Raw genomic sequence first — 19,375 nt, forward strand, 5'->3', positions numbered from 1 at the left:
AGAAATTGTCCATAAATATATTTTATTTATATCATATTATATTTGTATCATTTTTTAATTTGATCTAATTTTTATCATTAAGACAAAAGCTGTTTTTCTAGCTTTTGTTTTGGAAGCTGTTCGGCTTTGTTTTGTATTTAAAACTCTTTTTTTGTTTCATATTATGAAAAATTGTTGTCTAAAACGAAGAGATATTGTGAGCATGTTTTGACCGACGGATGTAGGTGGACCTGTTGTATCTTTGACCATGTTGTACTGTTTGTTGATATGTACTGTAGACTCACTGTTAAAATTTTTTTAAAACGTGAAGTGCCATTCGAAGTATTATTTGAAAATACTTTATGACGTAAAACTAGATTTTCTTGAGTATGCATGTTACTGCCAGTGAACTTTAAAATTTGTGCTTAAAAAATAAATATTTGTGTTAATTTTATTGTGTTTATAGTAATATTGATCAAGGTGTTCATAAGGGTTGTCCATAAGGTTTGGTGAAGTTTAAGTTAAGGTTCTTGGAAAATTCCTTACTAAAAACAAAAGTAATAAAAATAAAAAAAACTAAAAATAATGTTATATAAATGGCGTCCGTTACGTTTCTGGTTCTCTTCTAACCTTAATTTATTTTTATACTAACTTTCTTTAAGAAATCCCTATAAGAAATAGTTCAGGACTCAGATATGGACTACGTGGTGGTCAGTGAACATCACCTCTTCGCTAAACTAGCTTACTGGAGAATAATTCTTTACGGACTCAATTGTTGAAACCATGTTTCTGTTTTAAAGCCATGAAATTGTTACAAGGATAAATCTAAAAAACTTGAAATTATCTTGCAGTATTGGATTGTATTCACAGTTAGTGTTCAACCTCAACGACCTTCAAAGAAATAAGGGCCAGTTATTCATTTGAAATAACCTTGTAGCTGTGAAGCGGTCGTTTATGTTTCTGTTTGCGATTTCCCATGGACCAGTAACAACAATTCAGCTAATTTACATGACCGTTTAAGTGGAAATTCGCTTTGTTACTGAATAAAATATTGATAAATTTATCAAACTGCTGAAGCCTAAACGTTATGAATATCAGTCTGCGAATGCAGTCGATTGCTTGAAAATCACAAGCAGAGACAGTCGATCGCTTGAAAATCACAAGCAGAGACAGTCGATCGCTTGAAAATCACAAGCAGAGACAGTCGATCGCTTGCAAATTACAGAGACAGTTTATGCAATGCTTAGCTTCTCTTAAAAATAGAAAATCTTGGATTTTCAGTTTTTGATTGTTGGACGCGTTCAATTTTTTCTTCAGCTCTGACGGCACTCGGACCACCAGTATGTTTACTTGTAACGGTGGATTTCGTCGATTTAAACATTTTAAGTCATTCCCGAATGATGTTTCAGTGAAAAAGAGCTTGAATTTTATAATGAGCACACAAAAAAAAATCTGCGAGTAACGATTGAGTTATCATTCGAGTAATATGTACCGAGAAAAAAGACGCGCCGTTGAGCGCTGAATGGCTCTATCGCTTCTAAACATTTCGCGAGGTTAGAATTATTTTGTTCTATCTCCAAGTTTAAATATTGGGAGAAAGTTTTTAATTTTTTCTAAATGTAAAAATTGTTTAAAGTTTGAGCTTTTATTTTTAAAGAAATAATAACTTATGCTTTAAATAATTTATGTTTAAGCAAATTATTTAGAAAAAAAATTTATAAAATAATGCGTATTTTAAAAGTTATTATTACTATCTAAAATTATTAACTCATTTTCTCCCAACTTTTAAAACGAGATACCTATTATTGCATGCCTCTCACACCTCCACCTATGTATCATTCAATAATTTATATATATATATATACATATATATATATATATATATATATATATATATATATATATATATATATATATATATATATATATATATATATATATATATATATATATATATATATATATATATATAGCACTTACCCTTTATTAACATTATTACGTTTATTACCAGTCATTAAAAAGTTTAATAACTCTATAAAAAATATTTAAAAAAGTCCAGCTGTTGCATCTTTGACCGGTGTAAGACGTTGTATTATTGAGTTTTCAAATAAATAACCACGATTGATAGCAATAATAAAGTAATTTTTACAATCAAGAGATAATTTTTTATATTGAAGAATTGTGTATGCCTGCTTGGTCATGTTATAATTGTTACTGGTTGTTTTCACTACGGCAGTTAATATAATCATCTAAATATAAAGTATAATCCAACAAGAAAAAGATGCAAACAAATAGTTTGTTCAATCTTCGGACAGATATTACTCTATTTTCCCATTCAGGAAAATATGACCAAATGTAAAACGGTTATGTTAAACAATTGTCTACTTGCCATCTTTTCTTTTTGAACTTAAATTAAAAATGTCACCAGTTTAGACATTCCGTAACGTTAATGTAAAAACACACCTTTTGTGCAAATATTTCTTTTTATGCTTTTTAAAGAATGGATCTCTAACATATTTATTGTAACATTTCTGTCAAGTAAATTTAGTTGCTTCCCGATTTCTATCTTCTTCTCCAATCATCTACTCAGTAGGAATTGCTGATGGTGTGAGTCCTAATTCGAAAGATCTGCTACAAGAAAATCTATCCTCGATTATTTCAACTTCGTTATCAACTTTATCGAACAAAGAAAAATAATCATCCTAATCAATTTAAAAGTTGTCCGTCATATCAGATATTTTCCAATACTTTTATTAGATGATCTAGACCTTCTTTTTTTTGACGTCAAGTCAAATAAAAATACTCTTTCAAGTATTAAACCTCAACATATTTCTTTCTTTACTGGAAAAGTTAGTAAAAAAATGGTGAAAATTTTCTTCAACAAGTAGTTAAAAAATCCTTTATTTTACTATTTTAAACAAATTATATTATAATTCTAAAGAGTTTCAACTATATTTGATGATAGCCATTGTCGTTGTCGGTCTTTAACGAAATCGGAAAATCCGGTGGCAGTAAGATTGAAACTAAGCTTCGATGAGTGTGATAATCCCAAAGCGCTGGAACGAGTTTCGAAAGGCGTTGGGAATTGTTGTGGCCAGGTGTGTCCTTTATTGCGGGATGATCCGTCTTAAGAGCTGAGGAAAATAAGGTTTGTGAACCGCGAGGGCTTAAATCCTGTCAGATCGTTTTGCATCGAGGTGGCTATTTTATTTTTTCATTTTGCTTTCCTAATTTACTTTGTTAGTATATACTACATCATTAATTTCTATATATATAAACATAAACTTATTAAAATAGTTTACGCTTGCATTCACACTTAATAACAATAGACACAATAATCCGTAACGATTATGTTAAAAGTAATCTCTAGAGATTGAAACATTTAATTTTTTTTAAAAAAGACGTATCGCAATTATTTTACACCTAACAAAACAAAGTTGAAAGTCCAAAAAATAAAGTATAAGAACAAAATGGCTACTTCTTTGCAAAACGAACTGATAGAGTTTCGACAGGACAAGAAAAATCCTATGGCCACCTAACAGGTGTCAACTATCACCCACGCTGCTCATGTTAACTGCACGTCCATAAGATTATCCAACATCGTCAAAGACCATCAGCTTATGCTTAGCCCTACGGCTTAGGATATAGAGCTTTGAGCTCAGGGTTAGGCTCACGGGCTAAGAATAAGACTAAAATTCAATAATCGAGGACTGAGATTCAAAGATCCGACTGCGTCATCCCCGATTACGCCGGGTTTACTTCATCGAATTTACAAAATTCTTATAAGTAAAAAAAATTAACACCCAATACACCCGTCATCATATATACACACGTCATCATATATTTTTTAATAAACTCTGTTTTTTATCTTTTTTTAAAAAATTTTCAGGTCTTTTTTTATTCACTCATTTATCAACTTTTTTTTTTCTATCAAAAAAAATTTTGCTTAAGATTTGTGTAAGTTTACCATTTGAAATTGGTCATTTTGCTGATTGCTTACTAAGAATCCTGCATAGGATCCTTTTTCAGCCTCAAAAGTAGACTTCTAAATTCATTCTGTTGTTTCGCTACTCGCATCTAGTATGTATATATTTTCTGGGTGAGTCACTGTAATGTATTGATAACGCATGCGTGCGTGTGTTATTTGTAATGATTAAGGGAAGTGGAATGTCTTTTTGTTTGACTCATTTAATGTTAAAATAATATATTTAAAACCTAAAAACTTAGTTTGACCATAATGCAAGTTAAGTTGCATTGCAATTAACATTTGCATTTTGCGAAAGACTTTTGAGTTCTGAAAATACACTGCAATTAAAAATGCAACAACTTTGAAACTGAAATATGTTGTCAAGTTAAATATATTTCCAAAATGAGTTAACTTATTTTTAGTTTCCCAAACTTAAATGACATTGGGAATGTGACCGAAGAATTGGACTAAAGAATGGGACTGAGGAATGGGGCAGAGAAAAAAATTCAGCAGTAAATAGCTGTCGTTATCAAAAACTGGGAAAATATTAATGATTTAAAACAGCAATAAAACTCACTTCTAAATTATCACTAAAAATTTCTTTATTGTTCATCAAGGGCTAACGGTGGCGAAAGTTCGACGCAATTGTTGTTTCTATGAAAATATACAATATCAAAACAATAGAAATTTAGGGGAAAAAAAACGTAGAAAGAATTACGTCATCAACATTTTATAACAAATTACAGAACTTAAACAAACAGAATCTTCTCACCTGATGAGCTGAGTAGAAAGATACGAAAAACTCACTCCATCCTCCGGTTCGCACTCGAACAAGGTCATATTTCTCAGGATTTTTCATCGCTGCGCGGAACGAATCTTGACTCGCACACGTTACTACACAAAATGACAAAGGAACTTTCATGTAATGTAGAAGGCTGAAAAGTTAACAAAATGGTTCTAGAATTTTTTTTTTATTTTGTGTCCAATGGTTTAAATGCGGTAGCCATTATTTGTTTGAAAGTTTATTGTGATTGCTCATTTTTTACAACAATTGGATTAAATAGATAAAAAAATGTACAAGTGACTTACAAAAACACCAAAAATTGTAAAAGTTTAAACTCACGCGTCAACAAGTTCCCACCAATATTTCTCTTTCTTTCAGCATAATTTCGTAAGAAGTTTAACAAGTCATTTTCATTTGTGTCTTCATCAATGGTTAAATCGATTTCCACGCCGTTTGAAAAGCCTGTTTTTAATTCCTCGATGTCCCAATATTCTAATATCCTAAAATGGTGAAAATAATTTATGACTTTATGATTGCTATAGAATTATAGAACATTATAGAAATCTGGAAATATGGATGAGTTTATATTTTAAACATAACTGAGTTGGAATTTGAATCATTAACTTAGTTTTATTTTTTAAATATGCATGCTACTTACAAGATAATTAAATATGCATGCTAAAATTAGCAGGCTAATTACAAGATTTAAGGTGAGTTTCCACTCATCCGTTTTAGCTACGGGAAAGGGGAAGGGATGGGAAAATTAATCACGTGAGCATGTGCAGTGAATAATTTTCAACATTAAATTACAAACTGCGCATGCTCACGTGATTAATTTTCCCATTCCTTTCCCTTTCCCGTAGCTAAAACGGATGAGTGGAAACTCACCTTAACATATTTAAAAATTTCCCAGTTTTATGTTAAAAGCACGTAGTTCAATATTTATTATTTATTAATTATAATTATTAATTAGTTAAGTAATCTATTTAACTCCTTTAGCTACTGAAAATTTGAATGGAAAAAGATGCAATCCGTCCATTCTTCTTGTTTAGCTGATTTAATGTGATCTTTCGATTAACAATGCAGAGTTTTACATTATTTAGTTTCTCAACTCTGCAACAAATCACTTTAACATTTAAGTTTGCAAGTGAGTAGATATTAATTTACGGAAATATAGAAAAAAAAATTTTGGAAAACTGCTTCTTCTTAATTAGAGGAAAAATATGGGAAACCTGCTTCTTCTTAATTACCGTGACTTCTTAATTACCGTGGCTTCTTCTTAATTAGCGTAGTATTTGAGGAAAGGTTATAGTAATACGAAGTAGTTTTTAACTACTGTTCTGTTTTTTATTTTGGTCTCTACCATCATTAGACTGTTCAACAGCAATTTTGCCTCCTCTCCAATATTCTCACATCGTCTTTAATCTCTCATATGATTTTCGTTAAAAATAGATGGATTCATTTTCAAATTGCTATATCTCAGTAAAATCTTTTAAAAACAAACTTGAATGTAAAAAATTTATCTAATGAATATGCAGTCATAAAAAGGTGTGTAATGGTGTGCAATTAAAGGGTGTGAAATCCACAGCAATGAAAGAGTTTAAAACGAGTTAAACAATTTTAATTCTTAAGAACAAAGAAGACTCGCTGATTTCTAAATAGCAATAACGGTGTCTTTTGACTGAAAATACGGCAGTTGCATAATTTTGATGATGGTAAACGAATGAGCAAGAGTTTCTTATTATCCAGTTGAAAGTTGGCCAACTTGCAACAAGTTCATTTTAATAACTCACTGCTTACGTCTAGAAGGCGTAAGCGGTGAATCCTGTGAACGATTTCATCAGGATAAATCAGCAACAAAAAATCGTTTTAGAGATTTTCTTATTTTTTAGCTGATTACTGTTGGACACTGAAGAGAGACGATCCTTAAGCTGTATAGAAATTTTAGAAATACATTTGTTAAATAAAAATAAAGTATTTAGAATTTGTTGAGCATGCATTTAAAATCAGCGTAAAAAAAAATTCTATAAAACAAGCTGGTAAGTTACACGAGGCAAAAAAAAAGAGTAACATTTTGTTGACAAATGTTATTTCTGTTTAAAATAAAACCAGCGAAGTTTATTAAACAAAACATTTAAAGCGTAAAAAACTCGTTTTTTAATCTGGCAACTTACTTATAAATGTCTTCAACTTTTCTGGGCGAATCAGGAATGTCTTGTGGCAGAGGGCTGGGACTCATGTCCGATGCAATTGGTTGACCTAAGAAGTAAGAAAGTGTTTAATAGTTTTAGCAACTGAAAAACCTATCCTGATAGCACACAATTATTCAGATCACTTTAATAAAAAAAGATTCGAAATAAAATTTTAAGTAGTTTGACCACAGATATAATGTTAATAATGGTAGAAAAAAATTCAATCTTGTAATGTCCTGTGAAAAAACACAATCTTGTAATGTCGTGTGAAAAATACGAAGAAATTGAATAAAGTAGAAGAATGTAAGGCCAATGTTAATTACTTTACAACTTTCTACTTATGTAAATGTAAATATATAAATGGTGCAAAATTATATGCTTCCATGTAGTTAAACTATTTTTGACTACATTTGTGTTTAAGCGTATGCTTAGCACAATTAAAAAATGTATAATAAATACATTAAAAAACCAAAAATGGAATCCCCAGAAAAATGACTTACACAGTATTCACATCAATATATCTTCAACACATTATTGTTTATTGCTATTGTTTCAACACATTATTGTTTATTGTTATTGCATTATTAATAAGTGAGAACTCTATCAAGTGCTTTGTGTGTTCAATATAAAAACTTTGGAAAAATGAAGTTTGGCCTGTGAAAGACTCAAGTATAGCAAATATATCAAAGAGCTAATGATCAATGAATTCTTTGAGACACAAAAATTTTAAGTATTAGAACTTAAAAAAAAAATCAGACAATGAAATTTTCGAGAAAATATGTATCCAAGTAAGAGGTGTTCTAAAATGCGACTTTTGATATTGTCAACCAATCAAATTGTTTATTAACAAACGAAATAAAAAGGACAAAGTATTTAAGCTGTCAAAAAAAATGAGGTTGATGAAAATGATGAAATTATACTCAAGTCGTTTATAATTTGCTTATATATCTCACTTTTATTGGAGAACTTCTTAGTCTGAGTGTACAAAAGGTAGGGAGAACTTAGGAGAGAAGATATTACTCCGTAGCTTACTTCAGGAAGAAAAAGCGTCAAACCACAAACAACTTGTTTAAAAAAGCCTTTAAACATGGTTTAACTTTGATAACAAGAAAGCAAAAAACATTGTATAAGTTTTAACAAGGAGAAGAATAAAGATTATTTGATAATAAAGTTAAAAAAGATTTCTTTTTCATCATGAAACAGTTCGCATACCTCTTCTCCGTCCATCAGCCGAAGCTCCCATTCCCAATCCCCATCCAACATACCCTTCGAATGTCCCAGATCCTAATTGAAAATTAATAAATTTCTTTTTTCCACTCTTCTCATCTAAAGTACCGTATTTATCAGTTAAAGACTTGACAATATTGCTTAATGTATATTTTGGAAGTGTTGTCACTTCAGTAAATGCTGCTAGAATCTCTTTTGCAAGCCAATCAGCAATCTCCTTCAAATAGACGGGACGGTAACTTGATAACTTGTTCTTGTTCCTTTCGTTTTCCTTCGTTGCCAAACCCATTTTTGGTAGGTTTAATGCTGCTTCTCTCATAAGTTTCATGTTAGCAGCTTTAATTTGCTTTCCAATTTCACCGTCTACTGGATCAAACCAAGGTTCTTGTAAATCGTACCCCCAATCAGATTGTAATGTTCTAACTAATTGTTCCAAACTCACAAACGATTTATCACCGAAGCATAGTTCTTGTATTGCATATAACGAATCAACGGTATTTGCAAAAGAAACAACCATCAGAGCAATCATTTTAAGTTCAGCACCACCATTATAATGATCTCTACCCTTTTCTAAGCAACCATCTATCATAGATGACAACAATGGGGTAGTTAGAATGGTATTAATATTTCCATAGTTACCTAACAAACCGCTTAAGGCATCATTTATTTGTAAGCGCAAATGCATGCCAAACTGTTTTTTGATATCATCCAGGGACTTAATATCTTCAGAGCCTGGACGAAACTCTTGAGAGACGGCGTAACCACGCATACCAGCAGGACCAGCATTTGAAATTGTTGCTCCCCGGTTAAGGGTCATTTCCAGTATAGGAAGTAATGCAATGTAAGCAAACGAAAACTCTGTTTTTCCAGGTACTATAGGCTCATAACAACCGTCACTAGAATAGTTAATAGCATCTTTTGGATTTAATCCTGTTTTGATCAGCGCTGGAATCAATAGATCGTCATGTGGAAGAACGGGATGTGCTCCTCCACTAAGTATAGTGTAAGTTGCTTCTTTTAGTAAATTATCGTCCATTCCAGAATAAACTCGTAAAGAAATACAGGGTGCGTTTAGGGGAATTCTTCGCGCTGATCTCATACATAGCTTGGATATTTCAATCCGTTTTGCAGATGGCGCAATTTTATTTCCTGAACCATCAGCCGTAAAACCTCCGACTGTAAGTTGTTGTACCCATTGATTACATCCGTCTCCGCGTGCAAACATGCCGTCGCTTCTGTAAGGAACAGCAATAGTACCCACGGTATACAAATCCAACCGAGTCTCTCTGTTCAGCTGTACCTTTTCTCCTATTTTAATCCAGAATGCGTCAACTACATCTTGGTTGGATCCTTCGTTAATGTCAAAGAATTCTTCAAGAATAACATCAAATCTTCCCACTGAAACAGGTTCACAGCAAAGATGCAAACAGCAATGCAGTGTGAATAGCAGCTGAGTAGCTTCAAGAAAATTTCTTGGTTTTCCTGTTCCGCATCGATTTCCGTTTGCTAACCAATTTAGTCTTTCTGCCATTTTATTAAGTTCCTCAACATCACTGTAAGGAAGAGCGAAGTGTACGTCTTTATCACTTCCGCGTTTTGCTAGAAAAAGTGCTAAATTGGCATAATTCTCCAAGTACCTTTGAATACCTGTGAAAGCTATTAAGCAGCACCCATAAAATTCCTTCTTAGCTTCATCAGTAGCGGAATGAGCGTACTCTTCTAGTTCTTTCAAGAACACAGGCAAACCTTTCTGAATCACTTTTTGGTAATTCGGGACTACATGTCCAAATCCAGAAGATTCATTTAATTTATGTGCATAAGCCAAGATATGCTCGTCCGATAATTCTCCATCAATATCCTTCGCCAAATACGGCATTGCCAGCTGACCGATTCCTAATCCATAAACGGGAATTTTGCCTGCAAGAAGATCTTTTGGGTTAAGTTGAAATGTTTCGTTCTTTACGCCATATGAACTCTTTGCATCGTCTGTCAAATCAGAGGTTGTATAAATCTCAGATAGAGTTAAGTAAAGAGAAACTGCGCATCGTACTTGAAATGGTGCAGACATTATATTCTTTATTTTCTTTCCGTGTAATTTCGGGATGGGTGTAACACGTTTAATTTTAAATTGATCTTCCAGATGAGGAAGAGAGTCTGCGTTTCTCGGCTGAAACCAGGTATCTTCCCAATCTTCAAACATTTTTGTAGCAAGATGTAAGATTCTCTCTGAGAGTGGCTCAGGATAGGTTTGCACATCATACTTCTTACGTTTAGGTAAAGGACTCTTTGTCTGCTCTTTCCTTGCTAACCCCATGCGATGTAAATACTCTTTATGATTATAAAATAAACGGTAGTTTGTCGGATGCTGAACGTTCCAGTGTTCAATCAAAAGCGTATTTTTTGTTTTATCTCCAAACAGCGCATCGTCACCAAACTCTTTAGCAGCAGGAGTGTAGTAAAAAGCTCCCCCTCTGCTTTGTATTGCCGCAATCAATAAATCATTTGTACAGTCTTCTTTATCGCCGAGCATATCGTTGAGAATGTCAAGAATATACTCAGTTGATTTTGAAAAAGAAATATAGAAAAGACCACTTTCCTTATTGGCTCCACCAAATCCACCAACATTTTTGTCAGAACTTTCGTTTTTGTACGTATACGGCATCGAAATTCGGTGTAATCGGTATTTGGATCGTGCATTCACATCCTGGTGTACCTTATGCGCGCACGTAATGTGCGTGCGTTGATTGTTACCAATCAACATTGTATTGTCTTTGTGTCTTCCAACCATCGAAGCCATATCAGTAGCGTTCTGTTGACTCAAAATATTCCAAGTGAAATCAAATTGCTGCTGAAGCATATAACTACCACCCGGATAACCGTTGACGCCAGGTATGCAGGAAATAGCATCTTGCAAAATGGAAGGCTCAGATTTATTACCCAACCCATCAACAAATAGACCGCTGAACACATCTTTGCCATCGCATTCTTGAACTACTAATTGCAGTTGATAAGAATTTGCAACTTCAGTAAATTGCTCTTGAAGCTTTTGGCATTTTTTATCAAAATTTTTCTCAAGGTTCAGCATCGTTCGTACCATAACTACTGCAAACCCTAGAGATAAAGTAAGATAAAATTACTAAAAAGCAATTCGTTGATGAGATAAACACGAAATTTTCCTCCGTATCGCTTGCATAAAAACAAAACCGTTCTTTGAGCCACGAAATTTATTTTAATTTCTAAAGCACCAAATGTTATTCTACGGGTTCCAAAAGGTACGATTATAAACTAACAAGCATTGGTAGTGTGAGGAGGTAAGTTTACAGTAACATTTAATTATGCTAAATATACAATAATATTGATATATGACTTCTTAAACAAATAGAGTAAACAAATCCGTTTCGGGAATTTCGGGCTTGTTTTAAGACAAAGGTTTCTTCGTAAACATTTTATTTTGATTCTATTAAAATATGAAATAAAAGGAGGAATTTGGTTTTTTTTTATGTAATTAAAGCAGCATTTTTCGCTCATCGAGTTTTTAAAAAGTATTCAGTAGCCAACTTTTAAAAATTGAGTTTAAAAAAAACAAACAAAAAAACGTACCTATGATAACATTATTTTTTAAAAAACGTAGCAAAATGTACCTACGACAACATTATTTTTTGCTCTGGAATATTTTTTTTCTCCTTAATTTCTTCGTTCCGTTTGATATCTAAGTAGACATCGCTGTAATTTTTTATTTCAAAAACACAACGTAAGGTTAATTACCACCAGTATTTTTAAACTTGGATTTTCCTTCTACAATGTTATTGCCATCTTTTCTTTTTTCAAGCGTACCAACCAGGTTCTTCCATTCCGCAGAATCTTTGTGCGCGTCCTCCCACACTTGTGGATCAAAGCCAGCCACCACGTTGAATACTTTTGGTCTGTGTTCTAACCATGTTTGGTATATGACTTTTTTTAAAGCCAAGCAAGCCTGTCAAAAAACACATGTGCAAAACTATTTTTTTCATCGAAGGAATCAAATTTTGTATAGAAACACATTTTATATTTAAAATGTAGTTTCTACAGTAGCGAGTAAAAGTTTAGAAACACCAAGTTTTTTTTTACAAAGTATGAACTTTCGCAAACTTTCTCAAACCACCTGAGATTTTTACTAAATGTAGTTTATATTAATTCAATTCATAATACAAACCACAAAAATTATTAACTATAATGATTAATTAAAATTGATTTTTCTTTTTTTGAAAAGGCTTCCCCGTGCAAAAGTTTAGAAACAATACCATACTCGGCAACTAAATCAGGTTTTTGCAAACAAAAAGCAAAACTAAACTTTAATCATCGAAATGTTTGTGAAATTTAGTAATATTCCATTACTTTGAGTTCAAAAGCAGTGAAATATAAAAAATTGTCAAAATATTTTCGAAATTTTATAATTAAAACACTATGTGATATTTCAAAACAATGGAAAAGGCTAAAGAAGTTTCAAATAGGCACTAGAAAATGTAATCTAGAAGCGACTTTTTACACTTTTTCGACATCAACATTACACTTTTTTTCCTACAAACTTGTGTAAACATAAGAGTTACATATGTAAGTGTAAATGTGTGAGAAATAAAATAAATTTTTAAAAATCAACTCCACAAAAATCAATAAAATTAAAATGAATATTTTTCAAACATTTTACGTTTGTATTGGTTCTATAAATTCTGGGACATTTCGAACCAAATTAAATTATGTAAGTACAATGTTATTCATAAATATTGAAAGTTACTCAGCAATATAGAAGCCACATTTTTGCTCTTGCATCAACATAAATGTAATAGTATTTTAATAGCCAACATAAATGTATAGTTAATGTCATCCTACTAACATAGTGCATCTCTTAATTAAACGTTGACATTAAACATTTTAGGAAAAGCATTTTTGAATTAAACACCAACCTGTCTTAAAACAGCACTTAACGAGGGAATAGCTTAGACAATTTTAGTGAGCAATAACCAAATGCGCTCGCCTGCGTGGGATATCTACAAAAAAATTGATGGTAAGTTTTTTTACTTCTTTTCTAGATGACCCACATCATCTAAAAGAGCTTTTTCTAAAATACGTTGAGTCATTACCAGGGAAAGGTATAATTTAGCTCCTGAATTGGCATGCCAACGTGTTTTCATCAAACCAATTATTACAGCTTGGGTCCATTGGTTGAAAAATGGTTCCTATGTAAGGAGGATGGAACCAGCATTCCATCATCTCCAGGATCAAGTACTGAATCACTTTTTGAGCCAACAACAAGTAAAGGAAGGTATAAAGGAAAGAGAATTTGAAGATAAAGAAAAACATTAGTCAAGACGAAGCCAGCTTCATTTTGAATGATAGTCATACAGATGATTTGATAAATGCTTTATACATGTGATTTTTATGATGCGTGTCAATTAAATGATTGTGAATTATATTTTCTTTCATTTTTTGATGATGAACAGCACAATATGTATTTTCACCGTCCTTACTCTATTGGATGGAAAAGGAAATTAAATTACATAGAAAAAAACCTTTGTCTTAACTACATGTCATTTAAAATGACATTAGGCTCAAGATTAGTCGTGTGAATATAATATCACAATAGACATTTTGAAATCTAAGTGTAAGTTTAGCATGTCGACATATCTGATCCTGTGACGTGTCGTTGATGTGACGCGTCGATGATAGACGTGTCTGATCTCTAGCTTTAAATGAAACAAAGAAATTAATTATAAAAGCTGTGGAAAAAAATATTTATAAAAGAAAGATTTATGAACTTAACGATGTTTCAAAACCAGGAATAATCTCACATTATGAAAAGATTTTTTCTGCGTAAAAAAGTTTAAAACAAGTATCGCAAAGGCTAATAGTTTATTAGTAAGGTATTCCAAGAATGATCATCGCAAGACTTTCGAATTCAATACAATTATGCGTAAGTTTTATGGCACAAACTGTAGTGACACTACAGTTTGTGAAAAACATCGATTAAGTCAAATTAATCTGTATGGTCGCCGTCAAGTTAAGAAATTGCTGATATCTGCGAGAAATTTAACAGCTAGAAATCAATTTGTAATAGGTTATATTAATTGGATAATTAATGACTGGTCAAATGTCCTTTTCTCTGACGAATCAAAGTTTATGCTATTCAGGAGTGACAGAATAAGGTATGTCAGACGTCCAGTAGGAGACAGATTTGATCCAAAATATCAGTTATCAACGGTTAAACATTACTGAGAAAATGTTATGGTTTGTAGTTGTTTTAGTCGTGACCATGTGGGTCCCATTCATTGCATAAATAGGTATTATGGACCAGAGAGTTTATCTATACATCATGAAAAATGCTGTGCTGCCACATGTAAAGGATTAAATGACACACAAATCCATCTTACAACATGATAATGACCCAAAGTATTGTGCCGGATCTGTTAAGGATTTTTTTAAATCACAAAAAATGCAGTGGTTTCTAAACTTTTCCGCAGAAGCCTTTAAAAAAAAAAAAAAAGAAAAAATAAAGTTTTAATTTGCCGTTATAACTTTAATTTTTGTGGTTTTTTTTATCAATTTAATAAATGTTAACAATATTTGTTAAAAATTTTAGCTGATTTAAGAAACTTTGTGAAAAGTTGCGGTTTAAAAAATTGTAAAAGGCTTGGTATTTCTATCTTTTGCACGCTACTGTCAAAACGTGTTTAGAAATATATATATTATGCGTATAAAAACTAATGAATTAATATGTAATATTTTCATTAAAACTTATGCAAAATTAGCAACGATAAGCTACGAGAAGTTTATTTGCTACAAATCATAAATAAAATAACTATAAATATAAAAATAGTTATCTATAAATATAAAAATAAGTAACTGTAATTATAAAAACAGTTAAGAAACGGCTGGGATTTGGATTTGTGCATGGATTAGCAATCAATAAATAAATCTGTAAATAAATTCCCCTTGTTATCACAACTTCTGCTCAAACCTAGGGTATATAAGCAAAGGGCAGTAGCCACCTTATTACATATATTTACGTAAACTTAGTAACCATTTTTTTACTTATATTTAAATATATTACATAAGATATATTTATCCTAAAGAAATTTACATCTGAAATGTGTCTATTCAAAGAACGACACACTAATGTCAACATTGCGAAAGCTCTTGACAAATTTATTTATTTTTGGGTTTGACACACTCTTAAACCCAAAAAAAAATAAACTAAAATTATGAAGAAAAACGGCTGTAAGCTGTGTGTTGTTGATCAGGCATCAAATATGGCATGTGCTTAAGACTATAGGGTGTCTTTAATGACTAAAGAAGAAGGCCCTGTCACATGCAGTGATCAAAATCTCAACACTGCACTGCAAACGAGAGTTTAGGGTACCCAAAAAAAGCTTTTCATAAAGCCATTTTACTCACCCCTAGGCTTCATAACTCAACAGTCTTCAGTGCTTCGTTGAAAGATGCTTGTTCCACATTAGCTTTGAATTATCTTAAAATAACCCTTAAAAGTAACCACGAAAACATTCATTATGGCGTGTTGCACGCCAATCTTCAACTAAAGGTTTCACCTACTTATGTGATGCGGATGATGATGTGATGATCGGAAGAACACAAATGAACAGTTCCCAATCTTTGAAGCTATTGTTCCAGTGTTAAAACCAGTTAAAGAATTATCTTTTTTTTATTGTCAGAGATTTGAACTGACGGTCACTGGTGACATGCCCCTGGTGACGGAAAAAAATCACCTCACTCAGGGAAGCAACCAATTAGTAGAGAGATTCATGAAAGACTTGTTATCTAATAGATTAGATAAAGGCATTTACACTAGGCCATTACCTCATCCATTTTTACGTGGCCATCTCCTTGATGTTGATGATGAAAATATCTAAAAACTGCCCGAAAACCACCCCGCAACCAAAGATTACTTTGAGAAGTCATCATCTGTCTCAAGCTCTAATAGTAATAATGCTAGTGAGGACATCGATGCTGGTAAAACACAGATTTGGGAGGAAGATAGATATAGAATCATCTTAGCAATGCAGAATGATTAGGGAGACACTGATTCTCATCAGGTACTCGGAAATCTGCCCATTAAATTGGAAATAGACAAAAAATAAGGCCCAAAAATGAGATAATACTGACACTTTGGCATGGTGGAAACAGTATACAACTGAACTGCCTATCGTTTTAGGTGTTGCAAGATCCTGGTTGGCAACTCCACGGACCTCCACTACATCATCTAAAAGAGTATTTTCTGCTTCTGGCTTTGTCATCGCTGATCGTAGATACAATCTCGACGATCACATGGCAGATAAACTTGTTTTTATAATGCAGAACTCTTGTAAAATGTAAAATGTGATGAATTATCTTTTAGTAAGTTTGGTTTTAACATTATTTAACTCCTGGTAATTTCTCTTTTTTTTAAAAAAAGAAAAGACTTAAAATTTTGCTTTTGTTCAGTTAGCCTCGTGAAAGTTATAAAAAAATAAAATTAGTTAACTTGATTAACTAATATATTATGGCAAATATTAAAATACTCAAATTAAGATTACAAGTTTAATCGAGGTAATTAATTATTTCCCATAATATCGCGAGGTTAGAATTGAAGACATAAGTGGATGAAGGCGTCATGTCGCAAAAATACAAAATTCCACTTTTTTACACAAATAAAGGTGTTAAGTAACGCTCTTTAACATGAACATAATGACACCGCACAAAAATGTGCTAAAATACGATTTTCACAGAGGATGAAGGAGTTATGTTACATATTAATTCACCCGTAACACGATTTAACGCGGATGTAAGTGTTTAGGGGCAGTTCCATATTGGTGTAACATAAACACCTTCATCCACTTATGTCTTCAATTACTTTGTTCTATCTCCATTTTAAACGTTGGGAGAAAGTTTTTGATATTCTTTCTAAGAGCAAAAGTCAATTAAAATATTAGCTTTACTTTTTTAAAGAAATAATAAGTTAATCGAGTTTAGTAAGTACTGACTGGCTACAACTATCGCGCACCTTTTTAAAAACTCAATTCGAGCTCAAGAAACTGGGAAGGAAATTTTTTTAGAAAATCCTATTTTCTGACAAAATTAACATCACCAATGATAGAACAAATTTATTCAAAAAGCCCTTCTTCGGCGTGAATGGACAGCCTCAACTCTTGCCCTGAATCTTGAGCATGTCTCCTTAATGTAGTTCTCTGACATTTTGTTCCATGCTGACATCACAAAACGTTTCAACGAGTTTTCAAATTAGGTTGATGCTGTTTGCAAACTTCTGCTTCAACATCAGACCAGACTGAATAACCCAAAAAATTTAAATCTAGACTACTGGGAGGCCACATTTCCTTGAACAAGAATTTAAGGTTTTCACTAAGCCAGTTTTGAGTTTGTTTTGTGGTATGACAAAATGACCATCTTGGACAAAAACTATCTGATGTGTCTGATGTGTCTTGATAGTTGCCTTTGACCCATGGAAATACAAACTGTTGTAATGTGTCAAGGTATCCATCAGTGTTAATCCTGAATCCAGAATCAAAGAACACAGGAGGCATCTTTTTGCCGCCTGATGTTACCAGTCCAAAAATTTATCAGCTGACTTGGACGTTTTGAATGCCCAACACTCCTGATATGTTCTGAAACATCCCAAGCAGGTTTGGTTGAGATGTAACGGTCATTTCTTTTTTTTTTTTTTTTTTTTTTTTTTTTTCAATTAAAATTTCAATTAAAAGTTTCGTCAACTGTTAAGTTTCTCATCAGAAGAACTGAACCTGGATTTTTTCTGAAAACTCAGGATTTTATTGCATCTATCGTGTCTGAGGATCTTCAACCTCTCTGTCTAGAATTGATTTCTTGTTCTGGTTCTTGACTTAGCCTTCAGGAAAATTTGAGAACATTTCTGATAGTCTCTTTAGAAACCTTTAGCTCCTTGACCATCTTTCTCATTGACCTCACTGGTTTGTAGGCGATCTTTTTTTTTACTTTCCGAATCAGCACTAGAGTTCTCACTTTACACTCTTGCTGTTTTCTAGGCTTCAGAGGTTGTCCATATGCTTCAAGATTACGTTTTATCTTGAAAAAATTTGATTTTAAAACTTTTAGGATCCTGACACAAAGTCTTCAGGTCATTTTTGGGCTTCTACCATTACCACTACAGCTTCTCTTTTTCCTTGAAAATTCATTTTTGTATGCTAATTTAGGATCAATTATTTCTTTTTTTAGTAAAACTTGCATTGAGTTACAAAATTACAACAACGGACGTCTACAAATTTTGGTGGAAAATTTAAAAAAAATATGCGCGATATTTGCAGCCACCCGGTATTTTAAGTTTTCTCAATTTTATTTACAAACATACACGGCAACATTTTTTTAGGGTAGATTTACATTGCGACATAAAAACGTTGATTTCATTTATTAAATCAAAACTTTTTTTATGAAGCGTGCATTCTCAACATATTTTTATTTCTAAAATAAAAATATATCGACAATAAAATTAACTAAGACGGGGTTTAATAGCTAGCCAAGTTTAAAAACCGTCGGAGCAGAGCGACGTGTGTATTTTTGAATTTAGGAACGCAGCAAATTATTCGTTAGTCATTATTTTTACCAAATAATGTATAATTGATCAAATTGAATAATTTAACTTCACTACACAAAATAAGAGTAAATACTCACGTTCTTTTTATCGACCAGTTTTTCTGTTTCCTTAAACATAAAAACGCTGCCATACTTTGGTTGTGCAAACAACAATCCTTTTTGCATAAGAAAATCGCTGTAATAGTTAACTTCCTTCGCCATGTTTATGCTGATATACTTATATTTGATTGCGCTTTGGCTCCGATTGCTTACTTTAGTTACAAGTAATTCTTACTTCTACAAATATCTCTGATAAAATCTGGCTTCACATTCTTAAATTAAAAAACTTTAGTTTATTCTAGGACGTAACAGTTGATGGGACGTTCAACGCATTTTTTCAAAGATAAATGCGTCACGAAATTATTTGGATAAATCTCACAAACCAATCGGTTAAATAAAAAACAATAAAAAAACATAAAGCAAAAAACAAAAAAATAATCAAACAAAAAAAAAATGTAAAAAAACAATAGTTCATAAGTCAGGAGTGCCGTTTAATTGTCATGACGTCAAAAAAAAAAAAAGAGAAGTTCTCGAGTATCCAATAAAAACATCGGAAAAATATCTTTTAGAGCAGAG

General features: G+C 32.2%; 1 protein-coding gene across 1 annotated transcript; it reads right to left on the bottom strand.

Annotated features, from left to right (window-relative positions):
* Positions 1 to 4,463: 4,463 nt before the first annotated feature.
* On the bottom strand, positions 4,464 to 19,144 carry LOC145190722 (uncharacterized). The gene is made up of 7 exons (XM_090090217.1): positions 18,839 to 19,144; positions 11,915 to 12,122; positions 8,135 to 11,260; positions 6,905 to 6,989; positions 5,070 to 5,230; positions 4,719 to 4,840; positions 4,464 to 4,600 (listed from the first exon to the last, which is right to left on the bottom strand). Exons 1-7 carry the CDS (start codon positions 18,959 to 18,961, stop codon positions 4,559 to 4,561), a joined length of 3,867 nt encoding a protein of 1,288 aa, XP_089946343.1. The 5' UTR covers positions 18,962 to 19,144; the 3' UTR covers positions 4,464 to 4,558.
* Positions 19,145 to 19,375: the final 231 nt, after the last annotated feature.

The sequence above is a fragment of the Hydra viridissima genome, unplaced genomic scaffold, assembly GCF_058129835.1.
Source record: "Hydra viridissima isolate aposymbiotic clone 2 unplaced genomic scaffold, HvirCarnegie_v1 scaffold_6, whole genome shotgun sequence".
NCBI lineage: Eukaryota > Metazoa > Cnidaria > Hydrozoa > Anthoathecata > Hydridae > Hydra > Hydra viridissima.

Bases quoted from the DNA above. Each gene is read 5' to 3' on its own strand.
- LOC145190722 (XM_090090217.1), bottom strand. From the start codon at position 18,961: ATGGCGAAGGAAGTTAACTATTACAGCGATTTTCTTATGCAAAAAGGA. The intron at 5,231-6,904 runs GTAAGTTGCCAG...TCACCATTTTAG, and splicing joins AAAGTTGAAGACATTTATAA to GATATTAGAATATTGGGACA. The intron at 4,601-4,718 runs GTGAGAAGATTC...ATATTTTCATAG, and splicing joins CTTTCTACTCAGCTCATCAG to AAACAACAATTGCGTCGAAC.